General features: G+C 47.3%; 1 protein-coding gene across 8 annotated transcripts in view; it reads right to left on the bottom strand.

The window, feature by feature from the left end:
* Brd4 (bromodomain containing 4) overlaps positions 1-23,932 on the bottom strand; it is a 79,415-nt gene that overhangs the window by 7,439 nt on the left and 48,044 nt on the right. For 6 of the 8 annotated variants that reach the window (XM_052165760.1, XM_052165762.1, XM_052165759.1 and 3 more), the window contains 10 exons: positions 23,314-23,632; positions 19,644-19,781; positions 18,234-18,369; positions 16,015-16,307; positions 15,311-15,673; positions 14,426-14,554; positions 10,620-10,829; positions 9,726-9,925; positions 9,029-9,324; positions 7,933-8,043 (listed from right to left, as the gene is read on the bottom strand). In XM_052165760.1, coding sequence (XP_052021720.1) covers positions 7,933-8,043; positions 9,029-9,324; positions 9,726-9,925; positions 10,620-10,829; positions 14,426-14,554; positions 15,311-15,673; positions 16,015-16,307; positions 18,234-18,369; positions 19,644-19,781; positions 23,314-23,598 — 2,161 coding nt within the window. In that variant the 5' untranslated portion in view covers positions 23,599-23,632. Of the gene's footprint in view, positions 1-1,696; positions 3,743-7,932; positions 8,044-9,028; positions 9,325-9,725; positions 9,926-10,619; positions 10,830-14,425; positions 14,555-15,310; positions 15,674-16,014; positions 16,308-18,233; positions 18,370-18,935; positions 19,021-19,643; positions 19,782-23,313; positions 23,633-23,932 lie in introns of those variants that run through there. The other 2 variants (XM_052165765.1, XM_052165764.1) reach the window with 2 other exon arrangements.

Here is a 23,932-nt window from a genome sequence, read left to right on the forward strand (position 1 = left end):
GCACTGAGGCGGTCCCTGAGAGATAGTATCACTGCGCGGACCCTGACTTTAACGAGAGCCACAGAGTGGAGAGGAAGGTGACCCTGAATGAGAACACAGAGAGGGAGCAGGATATCCTCCCCGGAACGACCGTGAACAAACAGGGTAGGCACTACTGCCAAAAAGATGGCACCGGCCCCCTTTCTTTTCCTTGGACAAGACAGATGTCAGTGACCTTTCTCTGGGCAGTCAGTACACAGAAAGAAGGCAATGTGTATCCTGGCTCCTTAAGAAGCTGAAGGCCAGTGCTTTATGTGTGTCAATGTGTCTTTCTCTGTTAAGCTGGTTAAAAGCCTCAGTGCACACCTCTGCCTCCACCATTAGAGTTTATAAGGAATTTTTACCAACTGGATTCTCCAAGAGAGGGATCAACACCTTGTCCTGTACTCTTGGGCCGACAGACAATACAGATAGCAATCAACCAGGTTGGAGGCTCTCCCACTGGGCAGAGCCTATCAGATTACTGTCACTAGGAGTCACTTTCATGTCTTTGTTTTGGCCTTCCCCAAGCCACCAGTTCTTGTTGGTAGTGTCAAAGCTCACTCATAGCTCTGTCGAAGTACTGTGAAATGCATGGCCCCTGAAATGCAGTATGCTACAAAACAGAATTATGGGACCTTGTACCCTGCAAGGGCTCATCACTCCATGCAGGACTGACAAAACACAGACACAGGTCTCAGCAGCCGCAAACGTCTTCACACAAATAACAAAGGGCAGAGAGCGAGGACACCTAGCACATGAGAGCCCAAGATTGAGCCCAAATTTGGATGCTAGAAAGCGGAGCTCTCACAACTCCTGTCAGTAGAAGAAATTTGGCAAGAGAGCTTCTTACAAGGAAGACATTTAAAATGGGGTTGTTGAAAAGATTTGTAGAATCAGGGCAGGGCATTTGGCTATTTAGAATGTAGAAAACAGCACTGGCTGGAGACCTCACAGCAGAAGGACTTGTGTGACAGGGGACATACAATGGCTCAAGAGTCAATGATTCAGCAGTGGGGGAGAGGTGCTGGAGCAGCCGTCGGGCTTGGGCTCCTCCATTAGCGTCTCTGGTGTCACTGTGAGAAGGTGGAGTGAGCAGGGGAGCGACAGGGATCTGGGGAAGGAAGGCTGCTTCATGAAAACGCTGGTGTACTCTCGAGGGGACCTCAGCCCACAGAGAAGCGAGGAGACGGAAGCTGGCCCGCTGTGACAAATGTGACGTGAAAAAGCCTTGCAGGTGACACCCAGACGCTGAACTGAGTGGAGACATGTCTGGGACGGAGCGAGGCTTGCTTCCTAACACTGAACATTGTTTTCCTACTCACATAAAAGGGACAAATGTCTCCTGCCTCTCACCACCTGCCTCATGTTATGGTCTACAAGACTAGGCTTAGGACCGCCAAGAGCAGTGGACAAAGGGGTTCTAGGAAATCTCAGCTGCACTGCAAAGGTCACAGGAATATTCTAGGACTCGTCTTCAGAGTGGAACTGGAGACACAAGGCAGCCAGGTGAGACCAGTGGAGCTGAAGTGCATTGTGAGGCAGCCCTATGCAGCTCCTATAGTCCAATCCTTGTGTTGGATTACCAGTAAGAAGACAAGTCAGAAGTGCACAGCTTCATGAGACACCAGCCCCAGACACCCCCCCACAAAACTCTCTAGAAAGGGTTACATGGAGATGGCCTCAAATACTGCGTGATCTTTATTCCATAACAATCTTAGACTCCAACATAAATTTCATCTTTACATAGGATGGTATTGTACAAAGTAAAATGACTTTTGTAAACTCGGATTAAAACACTGATTTCTTCAACCCCAGCCCAGTCGCACTTGAGTGAAGGAGACAGGTTTGAAGGCAGGGCAACGAAGGAGAGAAGCCCTCCACTGGCCTTGCTGGCTCCCAGCAGGACCCAGTCAGCTGGTGTACTAAGGCTCTCCCAGGAGACCTCCCATTGCCCAGGAACAGAAAACTACCATCAGGGAAAAACAGGCGGCACGCTGTCCTCTCTGGCTGTGTTCCCAGGGTACCAAGTATAACTGGTAGCTGAAGTCTAAAGATCTTCCACGTTCTACAGGTCCTGAGTGTTCCTATCACACAGTAGGCCCACACAGCCGAGGATGGGATTCAGGACACCAAAACTACCCTCCAGGGCAGGCTGCCCTGGACGCATGCACATGTGTAGACAGGGTGTTGGGAGGGGAAGGGGAGGCGCATAGCCAAGATACTGTGGGAATGTAGGCCACCATTTGGTCCAAGATAGCAAAATCTTCCCAGAAAGATAATGCCAACAGCTTTCCCAACTGTCCTGTGGGAATCTCTGGGCAAGAACCCTCCCTCCCAATTCCAGCCAAGCCAAGTTCATTGGGAATACGTCAGGCACAGGCCAAAGGGCAGCTCAAAATAGTATGTTTGGCAAAAGGAGCTATCTTGAAGCTAGACACAGAGAACTTGGAATGGCCAAGGAAATCAGCATCATCATCTTGGGGGAAGGGGTTGTCATTGGATGTTCTACGGAGTCTGAGACCCAAAGGCCACATCAAGATATAGGGCAGCAAGCAACCCTTGAATATGGAAACTCTGGAATCTGGGAAGGGGTATAGCACCACCCCAGCCTCATTTTAGCCCCAAGGAAAGACAGCCTCCAAGGTGTTGGAGACAGTCCTCTCAAAAGTACATAAAGAAAAACAGACAGAAAGAACCCACTAAAATGGGGCTTTTTATATCAGGCAGTTTTCTGGTAAGATGCTAGATTTGTGATCAAAAAAGGGCCAGGGCCAGTTTTTAGGAAGGAAAAACAAAACAAAACAAACCCCAAACAAACAAACAAAAATAAAAATGCCTACTTTGGTTTGTTCCTGGAAAGGTTTGGATGATATGGCCTACTCTAGCCTCAATAGCTGCTGTCATTACAGGAAGCAGTAAGATGAGGACGGCCGTGATGGTGATGGCGGTGGAGAGGCACAGTAGGCAGTTCAGAAGCAGCCATGTTAATCTTCCTTGCCCACTCCGCAGACCCTGACCTGGCTTGGCAGTGGGACCTAGCGAGCCTGCATGCCCTCACCAGCAACCTTGAAGGGTATTTTCTTATGTGATGAGGGGAGAAGACCAAAGAACTTGGGGAAATGTTCATTAGGCCACTTGAACTTTTAGTACTCTGTGGGGACAACAGAGACTGAAGGAAAATTCAGGAGGCTATGTGCCAGGTAAAGCTGGTCACAGCTTTCATCTAATCAAGCCAACCAGGGTGGCACCACACGGGAGGTCAAAATGTTCATCCTTAGGGTGAATTAGCTTTTCTGGGCTAAAGTCACAGTAAGGTCTGGAGTCTCAGAGAAAGATGGAAGGGACAAAGAGAGGAGACACACTGTGGTCAGGCTTTGCACACAGAGCAGCACCACATTATGCATAGAGGAAGATTATTATCACCCTCTAGGAGATGCCACCCACCCAGAGGACCCCAGATGACCAGGCAGTCTTTGTACAGAGAGGCCAAGCAGGCAGCAGGCCAAGCAGGTAGCCTTCCTCAAGGTGAGACTAGGTGTGTGCTGCTGGCCATGACTAATCCACCCCAGGGGATAGGCCCAGGGCTCTGAGCAATTCCATAACTTGATGGAGTCCTGTCCCTTTCACAGAAGAAAATGGACTTAAGCTATAGCTTGCTGGGAAGGAATCTGGAACTGAAGACCGTTTTATTAAGAGTCCGTGTCCAATGTTTAGGCAGGACCTACATAGAGGGAGAAAGAAACCAGTGTGAGAGAATGGTGTGGAATGTACCGTTCAAGTTACAAGAACAGAAGAACTGCAGACTGAGCCAGCTTCTGTGCCCCAGTGACTGAAAGGGCCCAAGAGGACCTTGTTGGAGACCAAGAGCCCCATCCTGACTGGCCTGCCTCAGCAGGGATGGGTAAATCACAGAAAGGCCACAGTACATGTACAAGTCTCTACAACTGTTTGAAGCTTATCTGCATTTCTAAACAAAACTAATTCTGCTAATTAGTCCCATGTGCCCTGCCTGAATGTCGTGTTATTTCCTTTACTCCTGAAGTCCCTCTTATGTATTAGAGGAGCCTCCCCACCCCCAAGCTGTCTCACCAGCCAGGTGTGTCAATGTCACCAGGAACCAGCTAATGGTTCTTCAGAAACACAAAATACCAACCCTCTCCTAGTGTGGTCAGGGAAGAAAAGCCCCCAACTGAAAAACCTCTCACTGAGGAGGGCAAACAGCAGAGCTATCTCTGTCTATTTCTACATCTCCAAAACCAAAGCAGAAACTACAAAAAGCAATTGGTGACATAACAATTGTTGAGGGAAGGGAGAGGCCAAAGAGAAAAGGCCTTGTCCTTTCCATCCTTTTCAGGACATCCAATATGGCTTCTGGTCCAGAGAGGGTCTGGACTGGTTCCCACATGTAGCAGAGTGGCGCCGCTGCTGGAATTATAAATGTTACAATCCCTAGTCCCAGAACATGCCTGGGAAAACCCCGCCCACTCGGCCTCTTACTGTAGGCCACATTCCACAAAGCTGGCCCTCACCCCAGGGAAGCCCCAGTCAATCCCTGCAAACTCCTGGGCTTCTGGAAGTGCCACCTGGCTCTGCACAGTTCTAACTCTCACATTCTGACAGCAGGACCACTGTACCCCTGAAGGGAATCTCTCAAAGATCCTGGGGCCAGGGAGCTGAGGCTAGCTTCCTGATCAGAGCCTCTAGAGTGTCTCATGGCTCCTGCCTGCACTTCCCAGCTCCAGCCTTTCCAAAACACCATGCATTCCTCTTTACCCTGGAGCTATTAAGGAACACCCACATGTTCCAATCCTGGGAAAAGGAATGAAGACTAAAATAGCGGCACTGCGCTCTTGCATGACAGGCTGCAGTCCCAGAGCCTTCTCACTGTAAAGTTCCAAACCCATTCCAGCCCAAGTAGCCTAGATGCACTATAGCGGTGACTTCAAAGTGGATGCACATAATCAGCCACATAGCCATCTATACTCACTAAAACCTGGGGAAAATATATGAGGAGAACCAGATATTAGCAGTATAATGAGAGAACTTTACCCCATATTAGGGATGATATGGTCCTATGCTCGTGACTGGGAGAGTTATGAGAAAGGAGAGCCACAGTGCCTTACACTGACTTACCTAGCCCAGGTTTGAAGACTTCCTAGAAGTTGACAAGAGTTGCACCTGGGCCTTACGGTTTATTCTAACACTGACACCCTAAGCAGTTCCAGACTCAAGCTAGAATCAAAGCTCAATAAAAAACAAAACATCCCAACTACAAATAACTGGACTCGAGAGAAATGTTAAGAAGGGCCATTGGTGCTGCTGTAGAAAACGAAGGATCACAGTAGCTGGAATCCAGCCAGCACAGTGTCCCACCCACCCATCTGCAGTGTAGTCTAGCCCCGCATGCACCCTTGTGTGCCCTTCTAGCCCTACTGCATGCTTCTCTGACATTGCTTTAGGTGATTTGTATCAGTGGGGCCATGCCAGCAGAACAAATAACAAACATAGGTGCCATGAGAAATTTTAGCTTCAATCCAAGTAGAAAAATAAAAACATGAAAAACATAAACTAGACCCAAAGACCAAAGTAGAACATCTTCCTTGGCTCCCCCATCTACACAGTGGTCTCCTGCCATGGTAGGAGCACTATTGTTGTAACAATGTAGCACTACTGTTACAGAGGCTGGGGTGGCTAGGCTTCCTGGACCCAGGACTAGAGGATCTGCCCGCCTCTGCACTCTAAGCTGTCTTACCCGTGTGACATTTACTGGTGTATACATTGTCTATGCATGATGTGTCCTTCTGTTTGTCCTACGAGGGCTCTGAAACAGGCCCTCAGCAGGTCCTACCTAAGCAGTCCTGTTGACAGCCCCTCGCCACAGTTCTGCACACAGTAGGAAGTAAAAACCAGTGGCCTGAACAAAGACACACACACACACACACACACACACACACACACACACACACACACACACAGGCCAAAAGCAGGAAGGCCAGCTATTGCCTAGAATGAAGGAGGGGCTCAGGTCAGCGGCCACGTGATCAGGTCCACAGCCTGCGAGTCTGCAGGTCAGCAGCTCTAGGACTTTAAAGTCCACCCTCCTTCCCGCCAGGACAGCTGTTCCCAGGATTCTCGGATTACTTGTTGTACAAGCTTTCTACTTAAGTGAGGAGGCGGGTTAGGGAAAAAAAGAAGTCTTCTTTAACAGTAGCAAAAAGCTGCTGGAAATGCCATCTTGACAGCCATCAGGGAAAGACAGATGCAGGGCACTCATGTGGGACCATAGGAGGACTACCACCCAAAGAAGAGGGTTGTGGGGGCAGTGGCTCAAAATACTTGTGTATGAGGAGTCAGGGTCCTCTAAGATCCCAAAGGTAAGCCAAGATGTTTAGTATCAGGTCAGGGTCAATCTCTGGGATTGTCATTTGAACACTTGGATTCTTAGAAAAGAAGGCTGCAAAATCTTAGGGACAATCTAGAAAATACTGGAGCCAACCCCCATCCCGCCCCCTGCGAAAGAGACCCAGAGGGAAGGCAGATCCCAGGCTTGGCTGGTGATGAGATGAAAAGTCAGTGTCCACCGAGAATGCTAATAGAGCCCCAAGAATACAGCCATTCACCCCGTCTGCCTTGCTGAAAGCCGTGGCCCCAGTTCAAGGAATGGCTCAGGGCCAGCCCAGCCCTACAGCAGGCCTGGGAGGCAGCTCCCCCTGCTGGTGCATGGTAAAGTGAGGCAAGGTGTTTGAGAATGAACAGGGAAAATAAAATAGGGGAGGCTGTGAGACCAGCCACGCACATGCTGTGTGTGGAACAAATGCAGAACACACAGTTTAACAAATCACATCTTCTTTGTAAATGGATTGTTTATCAAAAAACAAGGCAGGACAGAGAACTATCCTGGGAAAGCCCAAGCCTATTCCATGGCCTGAAAAAATAAAAATGTCTCTTCCCCCTAACTCCCAGTTTCTGTGTGTACAGCTTAAAACAACAACGCCTATCCGCGCTGTTGTGAGGGAGCCTTGACATGATCCTCAAGTCAAAGATCCATGGAAGACTGCCAGGAGCCTTTTTGTCCACAGGTCCACTACAGATCTCACATATCCTACCCCATTTGAGACCTGGCTCATAGGTGGACTATGTCTTCTCAGCAGATGGAACCTGCCCTGCCAAGGGGTAACACCCATCTCTGGAGCCATGTGCCAGGCAGCCTAGGTACAGCATGCCTTCTTTCCTACTTTCCCTGGAGGTCAATGTGAGCACCTGCTCCTCTGAGAACAACAAAGAAAAGTCCGCCTCTGGGAAGCAACCTGTTCCATCATCACCACCTGCCCTCACCTCCAGAGCTCTGTAACTGGTGCTCAAAACAAAGGGACTGAACACCATTACATAGGCCCTCAGAGAACAGGGATCAGTAGAAGAGCAGGACATACATGTAGTTAGAGCAGATCTGAGAACAGACAACACAAAACAGCAGTAAGCACACTGTAGAGAAGAAGAAAATGGCAGTTTCCATAGTTCAAGCTCAGGCTACAGACAGCAGAGCTCAGAACAGATTGATAATGCAGGCTATTAGCTACAAGTGGCTTGGCTCTATCTGCTAAGATGTGGCCAGATTTGTTTCTGTGCCAACTATAAGGCCAGAATACTAGAAGGGAGTGGGGACATTCCAAACCAAGGGGCCCCAACCCCTGCAGTCCTCAAGGTCTACCCATTACCCAGATGGAGAGAACAGAGTGCTGCGACATAGGGCATCCTGCCACCCTGCAGGGAGAAGCTAACATGATGACTGGGTAGACAGAAGAGCCCAGGCAGTTCTCAGTGGCCATCAACTCTGGGCTGGACAAAGGACTGAGACAGTACCAGGGATGAGTGGGGCAGTTTGGTAAGATGCTTAAACAGGAGCCAGCTAACCTGTTTCAGAGTCTTCACTGTCAGAGGAGCTAGATTCGCTGGTGCTCTCCGACTCAGAGGATGAGAAGCCCTTCATCTTGGAAGAACCAGCAATCACATCAACTTTTTCAGCTGCAACCCAAATAACAGAACTGTATCAGAAAGGATACCAACCCAGACAGCTGCTGCTAGCCAATGTATTCCCAACTACCCAGAGGAAGGACCAGTGTGAAGTCTGAACATCTGAGCAGTCTTAAAGACTGCTCCTGACAACAACTACCAACCCAGATCCTGAGTAGTTCCAAGGTTCTCACTGGTAGCCTACCACACACTAGCTAAAACAAAGCATTGTGCTGCAATTTCAAGGCCTCATCAAGTTCTTTTATAATACCCTCTGAATGGTTTTTCATAGACTCAGAAGATCAGGCAGAGCAGTAATTTCTTCACACGGGTTATCTGCTGTGTCCAGAGCACAGCAAAACAAGCAAAGAGCTTCAGGGTTCTCAAAGCTTTCCTGTTAAGTTGCAAGAGTAAAGCCCATTTGATGTCACCAAACCTCAGAATCAGAACAAAGTTCTGAGGACCTAGAAGTTAGTGTGGGCCAAAAAAGCAGTATATAACAATATTTTGACACACACCCTAAGCTAAGTAAGTCCTCTAGTACTAAGGGGAAGTGACAAGTCAATGGGAGGCATATGTAAGTTGGAAGAGATATCTGAGATGTCTGGAAGGCTGAGGGTAGGGATGGGGCTCAGTGCTGAACTAACAGCAGTACACATATTAATAAGACATCCAGACACCCCTATCCTCCTGGCCTCACCTCAACAGAGATGGGAGATCATTTTTGGAGAAGACTGTATGGCTAACAACCAGAGATTAAAAAATAGCTGCTATTTAGAGCAAGGCTCAAGAAACAGCTGATTCGGGTAGGTTTCAGCCAGCCATCAGAAAGGCATGACCACCAGGGTCTGGTGCAGTGCATTTCTTGGGGTTTCTATGGTAAACACATGGAATTCATAACTTGGGGGTGCGCTGGGAGATGAATAGAACTTCATTGTAGAGTTAGAAGAGGGCTAACCGAGGGAAGGAAACCTATATCAAGTGTTCTCAACTATACCTTGAGGTTTCCTTTTCTTCCGCAAACAGGAGGTGACATATCGCTCCAACTCTCGTAGTGTAGATGGCTTCAGGGTCTCAAAGTCAATCTCAATCTCATCAGGGTTGGAGTTCTTAAGTGATGGTTCCCTTGACTGAATTATGTGTACTACACGGCCTAGCTTCTCACCAGGAAGTTTGTTGATATCTAGACTTAGCTGCCGCTTCTCCTCATAAGACATGGGCTTACACTTCTCCTCTTCTTCTGATTCATATGTGGGAGGCGGCTTGGTCTTCGTGGGTGCTGGCTCCTTCTTGCTATGAAGGGTTAAGTATATAGTTAAGAATGGGTCCCGAGGGAAACTGCACACTTCCCTCAGAATGAATGTGGTTAGGTGTATGCACATGGGGCGAGCGGGAGTTCCCATACCCAATAGAGAATAGGGTTTAAGGCTACATGCAGTCAGAAAGACTAGAGTAAACTCTGGCAGGTTACAGAAGCTGTGGCTGCATGATGGCTGCCTGCCATACCCTCTCTGTCAAGCAGGGAGTTACCAAAGCTCATTAAGGGAAAAACTGAGGGAGGAAGAACAGCTAAGTGCTTATGATAGGGCACCAACCCAGACTGGTGACTGAATCCAACAGGGCAGTCTTCCTCCCTACCAAGGAATTTTTGGGATTACCACTCCCAAAGATGAAAAGAACTGGTAAACACAGACCTCACACTGCTGTTGCTGCTGTTATTTTTCTTTGTCTTTTTGGGAGGAAGTTCCTTGGTTTTGCTTTTTTTATTTTCCTCCACTTCCTCTTTCTTTTTGTGCTTTTCCTTTTTCTTTTCCTTCTTGTCCTTCTCCTTTTTCTTTGGTTTGTTCTGCTGGGGCTGTGAGAGGGCTGCGAGCTGCTCGTGCACTGCTTTGAGCTGTGGAGAGAACAAAGGTGGGGGCAGGGGAGGGGAGGGGAGGGAAATAAATCACAACCAGGCCAGGCATGATGGCACAGGCCTATAATCAATCCTCTTCCCACATCTGGGAGGCAGAGGTAGGTGGAACCAGGGTTACACAGTGGGAACCTGCCTCAAATGCAAACTAACCCACCTACTACCAGGACTAAATGTTCTTCTCACTACCTAAACCCTGGAGGATAGCTCTGTATCATGTTAAGCTGTAGGTATGGTAGAGGTAGAGGACATGCTGGCTTCTAGCCATGGACCCGCCACATTAACGAGATCCCTAAGGTGCTTACCCACTCTTTCATCTCCAAGGACTGCTGCAGTCCTCCACAACAGGGAAGTTGAATAGCCAGACAAATGCTAAATCTCCTGGCTACCTTAGTCCCAGGAAGTTTCAGGGACGAAAGTTTCTAAGGGATAGGTAAAGAGCACACTGAAAGAGCTCAAAGATAAGGTTATTATAGGCAAGCAGCTCCAGTGTCCTGAAGCCTATTCTCACAGCAATGTCCACACCTCACCCTACTCAAAACACACAGCATATACATCCATAGGATTGATATGCTGTTGAGAAGGAGGAAATGCCACAAGATTTTTAAAGACATCTCTTAGAAACCCGTGAGAGACTACTATCCTGACTTCTGCACACAAAACCAGATTCCCTCACCTGTTCCTGGAGCTCAGCCAGCCGCTGGGCTCGCTCTTCCTCAGAGTCATCAGTGGAACTGTCACTGTCAGAGGAACTATCACTGCTGCTGTCACTAGATGAGGGTGGAGCTACCACCTTGGTAGGGGGTGGCACTGCAGGAGAGGACACCATGACAGCTGGCTCTTCAGGCTCATCAGGCATCTTGGCAAAGCGCATTTCAAACACATCCTGGGGAGAAAAGCCATGCTTATGTGTGTGCTCAGCCTCAGGAACGCCTGAGACCAAATCTACAGGAAGTAAGAGAGCCGCAGAACAGGCATATCTGTCCTATGTGTGTGTGCGTGTGCCTGATGTCACTAGGCATCCGTTCCCTGGAGAAAGAAAAAGTGACCAAAGTAAAAAAAACTAGTCTTCTGAGATCTTTAGTTTGAGGGTGCTCAGTAAGTGTTATTTAGGCCATGAGCAACACCCCCCCCAAAGATCATGCCCAAACCTCCTACCAGGTCTATAGCTCTCTGACATGAGGTTTTGCTGGCCTCCTACACAGAGAAAAGAATACTGGCAAAGGCTCTGAGAGTTGAATATTCCCAGTACAGTGCACATGTGTATGTGTCTGCATCTGCCTCCCTATTACTCAGAGTGGTCCCTGTAACTGAACAAGCCCCTGGCTCATGCAGCTCTAGAAATGCTGGCTAGTGGTGTGGGGTGTTTATGGCAGGCTTAGGGAAGGACTCCTTGTGGGGTATAACCAACCAGAACAGAGGCTGCAGGGATTTGGGGTAGAGGAACACACTTTACGAGACTCGGAGACCAGCAGACAGTTACATGGAATTACAGAACTCATGCAGTAGCAGTCCCTGCCTGTGCTCCTAGGAATCAAATCACACATAATCAGCCAATTAGCAATCTGCACCCTTCCCCCCATGGTGGGGACTCCACAGTCAATCCGACAACAACTCACAGAATAGACACGTAAGGAATAAGGCTGGCTTCCCAGAAAGATTTTTTAAAAAACCTGCTTTAAGAAAGGAATAACTCTCCAACCACGCACCGCCCCCCCCCCCCCCCCCCCCCGCACTGAGTATGCCCATCTCAAACGTAGGATAATCTGCAAACACTTGGCCAGACCTGCTGATCCAAAGCTGCAGGATCTCTATGACAGGGCAACAACAGAATGGCCGTAAGTCCCAATGAAGATCTAATATTGATGGTGTCACAGAACATATATGCGGAGGGCCTAGGTCAGCCTCATGTAGGTAAAGTGTGTAGATAACTACGGTATACTTACATATAATAAATACATCTTTTAGAAAAGGAAAGACATGAAACCTGGGCTCGTGTGCTAGATCATAAGGGAGCAAGGGCTAGTCATGCTGCTTTCCCCATCCCTCTCAAAACTGGGGTTATAAGCATGTGTAGGATGCTTATTATGTAGGGTCTGAGATCCAAATTCTAGACCCCACGATGCACAGAAAGCACTCTTAATCATGTACTCATTTTTTTTCAGCCCCACCCCCTCATAAATAAGGTAAAAGCTTCATGCCCCACCTTCCGGCTACTTACAGCATTGTGATAATCCAAACATGCTACAGACATCTGCCTTCCAGACTAGAAATTTGCCTGGCAAACGATAATGCTAAGATAGTGCAAAGAACCTCCGAGCCCTGCCTCAAGTGAGCTCTCTCCTTGAGAATAGGCATCTGATCTAAGTCAAAATTGCTATTAAGTCAATGCCTATGAAGAACTCATCTCTAGAGGCTGCTAGCAACAGATAGCTTGGTGATCATAATAATAAAAATGGCAAGCATACTTGAATTTCTACTAAGAGAAGAAAGGTGTACAAAAGAAAACTTTTAAACAAGACACCAATGTAAAAGCAGCCCAAACCCTTCAGAGTAGAGACTATAAAGAAGTAGTAGTAGCAAGGAACAGAAGGATTGGGGGGGGGGGGGCAAGGTGGGAGGGGAGGGCACGGCGTGGCTAGATACAGTGGTTTTTCTTTCCCTTCTTTAATAGTAATTCTTCAAGATAGTATTTTTCCTTGATGGCAGGTAGCTGAACTGAACTTTGCAGTTTCTGCAACAGGGGCAAAAATGGGCACAGTTATTAAATGGGCAAGCACTACCCTAGGTTCTCAAGAAACTGTGAGCAGGAGGAGGCCTGAGATGGAAGTCTGAGGGCACACTGCCACTTGGTGGTTCTGTTTAAGAACTGCAGTCAGGGGGGCATGGAGAGATGGCTCAGTGATTAAGAGTGCTGACTGCTCTTCCAGAGGGCCTGAGTTCAATTCCCAGGAACTACGTGGTGGCTCACAACCATCTGTAATAAAATCTGATGCCCTCTTCTGGTGTGTCTGAAGACAGCCACACTGTACTTAGATATAACAATAAATAAATCTTTAAAAAAAAAAAAAAAAAAAAGAACTGCAGTCAGGCAACTGAGTATGGTGTAACCCATCTTTAATTCCAGCACTCAGAATGCAAAGGCAGGACTAGCCAGAGACAGGCAACAAGAGTATATCTCAAATACAGTAACTAATAAATAAAATGTATTTTCAAAGTTAAAAGCTTAAAAATTCTACATAAAGACTAGTAAAAGCAAACATAAATAGTGAAGGGGCTGCCCTTTTTATGAAGCTGAAGGATAGGTAACACCAAACTGGAGAGGGAATGCTAGAGCCCAGTACAAGTCAGGAAAAAACAACACTAAGGAAGATTTAAAACAAAACACCCAAACCAACTAAACACATACAAAAACCAAACCAAACAAACAAACCAACCAAACAAACCAAACCAAACCAAACCAAACACAGCCTTCTAGGTACTGAAGAGATTGGATGTTCTTGCAGAAGACTCTGGTTTGGTCTCTGGTACCTTTAAGGAGGCTGGAAGCTCATAGGTCCAGTCCAGAAGATCTGCTGCTCTTTTAGACTCCACACCAGACACCTCACAGTCAAACCACCATACAAATAAATGTAAGACAAACAAAACCAACCGACCAACCAACAAATCTAATAGTCTGATCATGCATCTGAATTTTAGGAGCCAGGTCAACACTAACAACAAAGAGGAGTCAATCCTACCAAGCTACCCTTCAACCTGACAGGTTCTCTCAACTGATGGCAACCCATCAACAGAAGCCAAACGACAAAAATGCTATCATGTGACACATTAGCAAAACTAACAAAATGGTATGGAGGCAGGGAAGGAATCACTAAAGTTCTAGTGACCTATGTGTGACAAAGACCAATGGGTCACCAACAGCACTGCAAACCTCTGTCTGGAAACACTAGAGACTGCTATGTAAGCAGACCCACAACTAGCACACCTGTGCTTTCCTAACAGCAGGCTGCTCAGCAGACTACTGACTGACTGAGAGCAGTAGTAACCCATGAACTAAAGAAGAAACGGCTGGGAATCAAGATCTTATGTTTCCTTTAAAAGGCAGGTCTGGGCGTTATAGAGATGGCTCAATGGTTAAGAGCACTTGCACCTTACAGGTCTCTGTAAATTTAGGTATGTACTTTTCTTTAAAATAAAAGCCTACTTGGGGGGAGGGGGTGTGCAGGAAGGCAGACAGAACCAGCCATTCACATTTAAGTTAATGACCCTAACTTAAAATGTATGTATGCATTAGGTGAGTTATATATGCTCAGAGGAGCTGGGCGAGGGGGAGCTCTGCTAGTTTGATGCCAGCCTGGTCTACGTAAGAGACCCTATCTAACAAACAAACACAAAACCTCCTCCAAGCACCACTGCATTATTATGAGTGAAGGCCTACCTGCCAAGGCCTTTACAAGTTCTGGCCTAACCTTGGAGCCTTACCTGGAGTTTTCGAGCCATGGCTACCACTTCGTGGTCAGGGGGGTTGTACTTGTAGCAGTTGGAGAACATCAATCGGACATCAGCACCAAATTCCTGGGCATCTCTGTACTCTCGGGACTCTAGTTTAGACTGCAAACACAAAATAGATCCTAGTTAGACAGTCCTGTTCCTGTTTTAATGGTGTGTGTGTTTGTGCACATACATTGATGGCTACTTGTAGAAATAAGGTGGCTTTAGTGGCTCTCAGTTTAATCCAGGCTAAAGGATGGATTATGGAGACAAAGAACAACAGCCTATCATTCCTGAGACAGATAAGGAGATGTAGCTGCCAAGTCTCAGGGCTAGGAAACAATCTGTTAGTACCAAGTTTACCTACTGAGGTCAGTACAATGCCTAAAGGGAAACTGAACACACAGAATCCCAGAAAAGATTACACCGAGTTCTGATCTTGTATGTGCTTGTACTGAAGGTACAGAAAAGAATACAATTTGGACACAGCGTCGTCTTCTGTTTGAGCAATGTTATACTACTTCCAGAAGGAGAAAAGTTATAAAAATCCTTAAATAAAATACTTTGGTGATGATGTTGGTACACAGTACTGTGTCTTCTACAGAAGAAACAGCAAAGCCTTCCTTTCCCATCACACTGAGCCCAGAGTCTCTTAGACCATCTGCCTGATGCAAGGAAGTACAGGGGACTGAAAGCCTCAGAGTATGTATGCCCTTCACATCTCCTTCCCCAAGGAAAGAGGCAGAACCATCACCTGAAAACACTAGGTTAGTGTTCATTTCAACAATGAACCTGCAGGGGGCACCCAGAACTTTATTGGATTAGTCTAGGAGAAATCCTGTCTCTGACCATCATCCCCAGGGCCTGGTAGCTAACCTTGATTGTGCTCATGTCCATGGGATGTTTAATGATGTCACAGTAGTCGTGCAGACCCAGTGCCTCCACATCCACAGGCTTGTAGAAGGGCCAGGCGTAGGCGGCATGTTTCTTGGCAAACATCTCCTTGAGGATGCCACTGCAGCACTTGAGCTGCTCAGAGACCTTGCTGCTCTTCTCTGACCCCGGGTGCTGCTGTGAGTCCGGTACATCCTTCTTTGGGGGTTTCACAGGTCTGCTGCTCTCCCGCCGAGGACCCAGCTTGGCGGTCTTGGGCTCTGGGGCCAGTGAGGGCGGCTCATGAATGGGGTCGATGGTGGTGGGGGTGGTGGTATCTGCTTTCCTCTTCACCCCTTTCTTTGTCTGCCATGAGCACAGGCACAAAAGTCTCAATCAGAGGCTCTGGCTGGTACAGCTGCTCTTCAGGATCACCTCTGAAACCATGCCCTGACCAGGATCCCAATACTCAGGATAGGCCCAAATATAACTGCATGGAGACCCTGTCACACCACTGTATTCCACAGCTGGAATAGAACCAGCCAGCAACAGGAGAAAAGCACAAAACTCCCTTAGACGCCACAGAACCTCCTGAAGAGGTTTACTGCTTAATACCTGGGTCTTGACCACAAAGCCCATAGAAGAAACAACTAAGCCTGCAAGCCCGTCTCTGGTGGCAGCAGTCCACCAGTGCCCAGGAAGCTCACCTTCACAGGCTGTGGGGTGGTCGCAATGATGGGTGGGTGACTCTGCACAGGCTGTGGAACTGGAGCAGGTGGGGGTGGTGGTTGGGGGGGTACCGGTGAAGGAGTCTGAAGTGGCTGGGGGGGCACCATTGTCATGACAGGAGGCTGGGCAATGAGGTCTGGGGTGACAGCAGGAAAGGGGTGTGTTGTGGCCTGCACAGGAGGAGGAGGGTTCTGCTGAGGCGTCTGGGTCTGCGGAGAGGTTGATGCTTGAGTTGTGTTTGGTACCGTGGATACACCAGGCTTTGCTGTCCCTACCAAGCATAAAAAGAACAAGGAATTGAAAAGATACGTTAGCACACACTGGCTAACCCTGACAAAACATCCATACATATTTGTGCACTATATTTGTTTAGTGATAAGACCATCCAGAACACTCCAGATGTCACTGTGCACCAAACTTATCCCTGTGTCCCCAGGGTTGAGAGGAAAGTGGGTATCATGCTACATTTCCTGAGGTGTCCTCCTGAGGAAACTTCTCACTCAGATACAGGCTGAGATAAGAAGGGAAGCCCAGGCTACACTGTGTTAGCACCAGGGCTGTGCATGGAAATCAGGAATGTGTTCCTTGGGGAATCTAAACAGCTGTCCTCATTTCCCTCAGAGTGCTTTTGGCAGGATCTGGCAGCAGCCAACGTTGCAAGGTTTCTGAAAACTAGGATGGTCTCAGTCTCAGAGCCACTGAGGACTAGGGGACAACTGTAGTCATTCTGACTATCCAGGGTGTGTCCCTCTGGCTGTATTGTAACTTCCAACACAGTCACATGTTATATCAAGTCAGAATTAAAAACAAAGGCTTATAACTTCAGCTCAAAAGTGAGCAAGTGAACCAGGGACTGTATCCTGTACTACCAAATCCTTTGCATGTGGACAGAAGGACAGCAAGTCTTTAAAGCCTGCAATCTCAGCAGTGAGGAGGCCAAGGTTCAGGGGTTAAGGTTTTGGAGCCAGCCTGGGCTATGTCAATAAAAAACCCTACCTAGGGAGGGAGGGAGGGAGACAGGAAAGAAAATGCATTCTCTATCTGTACACTGTCCTAGAGCACTGTCCAGAAACCATGTGAAGATGGGGGGGGGGGGGGGGAGGTCTACTGAGTTTCCCAATTTTCTTTCTAGCCTGAGATTCCCGTGCCTGCTCCACAGTCAAATCATCACAACTCTTAGTTCCAGAAGGTGCGGAGTAGGCCCTGCATGTTGTGGATAAGGGATGTGATTTAATATGTGGACCTGTCAAGTTTTGAGTAGTAGTGAGTATCTGTAATACTACTACTCAAAAGGCAGAAGATTCTGAGTCTGAGTTAACAGAGGGAAGAAGAGGGAGGAGGGGGGAGGCCAAGAGGGAAGAGGAGAGTGGAAGAGGGGGAGAGAGAAGAGGAGAGTGGAAGAGGGGGAGAGAGAAGAGGGGAGCGCCCAAGTGAATGACGGGCTTTCTTAGGTAACTCCAAGAGCTACTATGGCAGCCCTGTGTGTCTGCCACTTTAGAACAAGATGGAGGCCAGGATAAAAACATCTCTTCAAAGAAGCAAACAACTAACAACCAGGAGCACCCTGAAAACTGTCACTCTCTGCAGGGCGAATCGCACAGGACGGACATAGTACCTGTCACAGCAACTGCGCCAGGCAGCTGGAAGGAGTAAGTAACTGGCTTCGGATAAGAGCAACAGCGGCAACCGTAACTGGCACAGTGCATTAAGGGAATTCAGATAACAAACCTTAAAGATTGGGAAACTATGTACAACAGCTTCTGTCAGAATAATTTCTTTATTCTAAAAAGGAAGAGCAGGGCTGGGGTGTGAAGCTTAGTGGTGAAATACTTGCCTAACCATGTGAGTGGCGCTGGATGAGCTTTAGTACCACAAAATAAATAATAAATAATAAAATTGAGAGAAAAGAAAGAAACATCTACAGCACCAAAGGTGAAGAATCAAACACAAAAGTGCTTGGAAAAGCCATGCTTTCTTTTATACCTAAGTTTATCAACCACTCAGGGCCCAGTGACTTTTACCAAGGGGAAACTTGAGATCCACGGGACCTCCTGGGAGCATAGGTAACACTGAAACTAGTCCCACCCTGTTCAAACAATAGCAATGAAGTACTTGCTGTCACTACCTACCTCCCTGCGATCCCTAGCACTCTGCCTAACTTGGTCAACAGGCAAAGATGACAGAGAAACACAACTACCTGTCTCTTTCCTCCCTCGTCCTCTTCCTTTGGCCTGGACTATCATGATCTCGGTTTCTTCTGTAGGCAGTTCATTGATTTTTTGCAAGAAGAGCTTCTCCAGAGCTTCTGCCATCAGGACGATGTCATCTCCAGGCTGGGTGAGGAACAGGTGGGGTAGCGCTGGAAGGCCCTTCTTCCCATCTCTGTGGATGGGACACCAAGGCCACCCCCATGCCCCAACACATGGGGCATTGTACCCAGGCTCCTTCTATGACTTGGACTCCAGGGACCATAATGTCTATGCTGCTTGGTATTCCATAAGACCTACCCAAACTGAGTCTCCCTTCAGTTTTAAGCTCCAAGAAACCATCCTTGTGCCTTATGTACCTACTACCTCAATTTCCTAATGGGAGGCCCTCCTTTACTTTGGGATTTTGTCAGATACAGCTCAAATGAATTCACTAGAAATACTCAAATTACACAGCATTTTTTTCTGGTGATGAATACTTTTTAGGGTTCCAACAGTGTTCTCTAATGTACCCCAATGGCAGCTCAGTGAGGTTTGAACAAAGCCCTTATGGATCCCCACTCTGTCACGTCATCTAGAACATGCTGTCCCCATTCAGTTCTAAACTGAGGGCCTAGTCTGTACATTTTAATTTCCACCTAAGTGGTGAGAACTAAGGCTTTACAAAACACAGTAAACTTCAAGAAACTCACCTACCCATCTCTTCTGGGCAAATTTACCCACTACACGAGCAGAGGTCAAAAGCTGAGTTCTGTATAGTGTCTCCCTCCAGAGTCGTTCTATTTGAAAGGGTTGGTTTTAATCACATCTGTGGTCTGAACTGTAAACAAATGATCTGGCTTCATGGCACAGCCGAGCCGAAAGGTTTGGCTACGGGGTTAGGAAAGTGACCCGTGGGTCTATATGTAAGACCAGGAGGACACTGGATTTTATGGCCATGTCCACAGTTCCAGGAGACTGTGACCCACAGAACAGCTTGGGTCTGCAGCTAGCCCCACTGTACCCTCTCACATCAAGGTTTGTGCCTGAGCACACCTCTGCAAAACTAAGTTGTGCGGGCCCTTTTACCTGAAAATTTACACCATCCCAATGGACCATATCTGGTGTCATCTGTCCTCATACATTCTCTACTAGACATGCTCAAGAACTAAAATAAAAACCCCAAGGGTACTCGAAGCAGATGCTTCAGGCTAACAAGGATAATGCCCTCCTCCCCACAACACCCGATCCTGTCACAATCACAGGTCCCACTGTCCTCCGTCTGGGGGTGTCTGGCTATGATACTCTCACAGCCCAGCTATCCCAGCAACCCTACCCATAAGGTTCCTGACAGGTATCCCTATTTTTACTTCCCCTCCTTCCCAAGCAGGGAAACTGGACCTCTGCCCCCAACATCTCACCTTGTTATAGATGTAACAATTTGTAAACATAGTGTTGAAGTCCTGGATACATTCCTGAGCATTCCAGTAATAGTTGTTTTCCAAGCGCTTCTTTATTGTTCCCATATCCATGGGTGTTTTAATAATCTTATAGTAATCCTGAGGAGCAGAGAAATCAAAGGCCAGTGTTACTGGAGCAGACATAGCTGCTTAGGCATGTCAGCCTCAACTCCACAGCCAAACGTTTTCCCATGGTATCAGAGAAGAACTGAATGTAATAAAGAACAGATTCCTAAATTCTAGACGACAATTTGGATGGGGAAATGTACAAGCTAGCAGGTTGTCTTCACAGAGGGGAGAAAAATCAAATATTTTCTTTTTATATTAAAAAAAGTATAATTTAGTGTATACACAATGTATTTTGATCAAAATCTGCCCTCATCCCCCAATCCCCTCATCTAGGCCTCCTTGTTTTCCTTTTTTTTTTGAGACAGGGCTTCTCTGTATGGCCCTGGCTGTCTTGGAACTCACTCTGTAGACCAGGCTGGCCTCCAACTCAGAAATCCGCCTGCCTCTGCTTCCCAGAGTGCTGGGATTACAGGCATGTGCCACCACCGCCTGGCCTTGTTTTCCTTTTTAAACACTCTGCTGAGTCAAATTAGTGATACCTGTGCATGCATGGGTGAGACTGTTAGGAGCATCAGCAACCTCCCAGTAGACATATCCCCAAAGAAAACTGCTTCTCCTTCCTCTCAGCAGCCAGTTGTCACTATCTCCTAAGGGGGGGGGGGTGCTTTATAAGCTCCCCTGTTCTTTGGGAGTGTTAAAACATCCCTTCCTTTTAAGTTATGTATCAGGAAAGGCACATAATATTTTAAAAAGCGGTTCTCAGGGACAGAGGAAAGCAGTTCTTGGGGACAGTACATTCCAAAATTAAGTGGGCAATGAGGTTTAGGATGTGCGGGCACCCAGAAGGAAAGGGCCACTATTGTCTATGCAAGAGGAAGGACATGCAGGCGCCTTGCTCTGGTAAAGGCTGCATCTGTACACCCAGGCCAAAAGGCAACCGAAAACCAGACTTTCTAACTCATTTCATGCTGTCTCCTCCCTTCCTAAGAGAACTAAAAACAAATAAACTAACACCTAAGGGAACCGAAGTATTCCCATTCTGTGGACAAACTCTGAGAACAGTGTCTAGACCTGCACTGGCTAGCGCAACACTAGAGGGCAAGCTGAAGAGCAGTGGATAAAGAAAGTAAGAGCCAAGGCAATGGATTTAGGGTAGGACGAGAGGTCCAACTGCATGTGAAGACACAAGGCCCCCAGAGAATACAAAGGGGGCACCTGGATGGTGGCTTTCTAATAGTTCCGGAAAAGTATGAGCTCTTATGCCAACAGCTGGTTAGCCCACAGGTCTATTCAGTTCAAGGGCCTTGAGAGCACTCTTATCCAGCAACCTTTCTCTGAAGACACCAGTAGAGGTACACACCTGCAATTCAACAGTTAGGAGGGTATACAGTCAAAGGAATAGACCTGGCTATGTGACAAGTTCAGGGCAGCCTAGGACCCTGTCCTTTTATTTTTAAAAAGGTTGCTAAACGTGGTAACAAAATTAGAAGAAGGGTAGGATTCACATCATCCAAAAGAGGGAAATTCAGGCTCACCTTCAGAAGTCCCAGCCTCTGCACTTGACAGAGTTTAACAACAGGCACCACCTACCATATACCTACTCGTCGGGATAGTCCCATAACCTCACTTGAGTCCCTAGGGATCACCTGCATTAGTTGGTCTTTGCCCCTTCATGCCTCTGCCCCACTAAATCTTTCTATAACAAACTGATCTTCCCTTCTAGCCTAGACATACTTTTCCTTCAAAGCCAAGTTTCTTCAAATAGCAGTTTCATATCCTCATCATTCATTCACAGTACCACAAATCTGGTTTTGGCTTCCATGTCACATCTTTCTAAGGCTATTGGTCTTCTAAAAGCCAGTAGGATAATAGTGTGGGACTCTCATCATTTCGATTTCATGCTCTCTGATGTAGAAATCTGGGGCCTACTGTTTGCTGGTGATTATTTGGCCTCTTCAGTAAGAACTCTCCTTGGCCTGCTTATAAAAATTTCGAAACCTGCCTTCCACTTCCTGCTCCTTACTTATATCCTCTCTGACCTAAGAGTATTGCTGTGGTAGTCTAGTGTGAAAAGCTGCCGTAGGCTCATAGACTAAAACGCTTGGTCCTGGGCTGGTAGACTATTCAGGAATGGTGTGCCTTGTCAGAAAAAGTGTCACCAGGGAAGGGCTTTGAGGACCCAGCCTGGGGAGTTAGTTTCATTCTCTCTGCTGATCAGGATATAAGCTCTTAGCCACTGTTCCAACACCATACCTGCTTGCCAACATACTCCCAGCTATGATGTGCACAGACTAACCCAATACTCTAAAACTGTAAGCAAGTCCCCCAATTAAATACTTTATTTTATAAGCTGCCTTGGCGATGATATCTCTTCACAGCAAAACAGTCACCTTTTTACCTCTAGATGTTCAATATCCCTGCTACAGACTACAGCCATTAATCTCAAGCAGCCTCCCAAGTGACCTGCAGGCCCCCACTGCCAATTGCTTATCTTAGTCAATGGTGGGCACTAACAGACAGACAGACAGACAGACAGGCAGGCAGGCAGGCAGGCAGGCAGGCAGGCAGGCAGACAAGACACAGACACACACACGCACACCTCTTTCTAGCAAGTTCATGACCCAGATGTCTTGTCTTTTTTTCTAAGGCCAAAAGACATATATTTAGTGGTCAATGATCTTCAGAATTATGATTTTTAGACAGGTCAGAGTAAGGTTATCACATTTTGAAGAACTTGAACACCTATCAGAAGCTAGGTCACCAATCCCACATGAAAGAGTTCTAGCTAGCTCTTCTCCAATTCTCTTTCAGACACCACCTTGCCCTTTTCTCTCTCAATAAACCTCACGTGGAATTGTTAAGAAAAAAGGAAAAGTTCTAGCTGTCACAGATCAAACCTAGATAATGACTACCACCAGATAACACATTTGCCAGAGTAACTTAGAAACTAAGCCTTGTCTTTTGAAGGGAACTATGATAGCATTTGTCCTAACTATTCACTGAGGTTCAGTGAGGTAGTTCAGATTGTAGAGCTGTCTGCCAGGGATATGTACAAATGGGACATTCCCCAAGAAAGAGAGAACAAGACTAAGTATACTGGAGGGAGACACCTGGGGACAGGAGCAGTCCCCCTCCAACTCAGAGCCTGCATGCACTTGCTCCCTTGGAGATGCTCTCTCCTAGCTTTGGTAGTGCTTTGGTAGTGTTTCAAGTGACTGCTGCTGCAATGACCTGTGTACAGGCTGACCAACCTAAGGAAAAGGTCTGAAGTACTAGTTGGGGTTCTGACATCAGCTCACCCTGTTTTAAACAACTTTACCCGGGGTCCCAATTAACTAAGAAATAAGTTAATGTCTAAGCCAGTTAGTTTCCTCTCTTTCATGTTTGAATTTCAAGTCTACAACAATATACTGAAAGGCCACTGTGGACACTAACGTTAAGAGTTCAATGACTTCAAACCCAACTCCACCCTTCTGCAGAATCTGCCTTCACCAGGAGAGACAGTGAGGGCTGGGGGCTGGGTGCGCGCACATACAGTGGCCCTGTTCAGATAGCTACTCACAGGGAGGTTCAGCTTGACGGCATCCACAGGCTGCTGGAAAGGCCACGCAAACTGGTGTTTCCATAGTGTCTTGAGCACCACTCTAAGCAGATATTGCAGTTGGTTGGTCTGCCTCTTGGGCTTGTTAGGATTGGAGGTCTCTGGGGGTGGAGGATTGGTGCTGGCTGCATTTGCTGGCTGGGGTTGGGCCTGGGCCTGCGTTGTAGACATTTGGGAGGTTTCTAGTCCATCCCCCATTACTGGCAGATTTCTCAATCTTGTCCCAGGGCCGCTCTCCGTAGACATGCTAGTGATCCCATCACATTCTTCACCAGGCACTCTAAACAGAAAGAAAAAGTCCCATCAAAGACCAGATAGCACATAAGGCAAACTAGAAATGAGTAACCCTGGCAGCAGATTCCAAAGATTGTGTTCCACTGGTATTAACTGGTCAGGATGGCTGGGAGAGCTACTACTCCACTCTCCAACTAAGACCGGCCATCTATCTGGGCTTGGTAACGAGTGGCAGTAATCCCAGTTACTCTGGAGGCTAAGAAAAGTGATTTTGCCAAGTTTAAGACCTATATGAACAACTCAGTTCAATTGTGTCTCTAAAATAAGAAGAGGACTGGGTGGATAT

The sequence above is a fragment of the Apodemus sylvaticus genome, chromosome 20 (assembly GCF_947179515.1).
Source record: "Apodemus sylvaticus chromosome 20, mApoSyl1.1, whole genome shotgun sequence".
In the NCBI taxonomy this organism is placed as follows: domain Eukaryota; kingdom Metazoa; phylum Chordata; class Mammalia; order Rodentia; family Muridae; genus Apodemus; species Apodemus sylvaticus.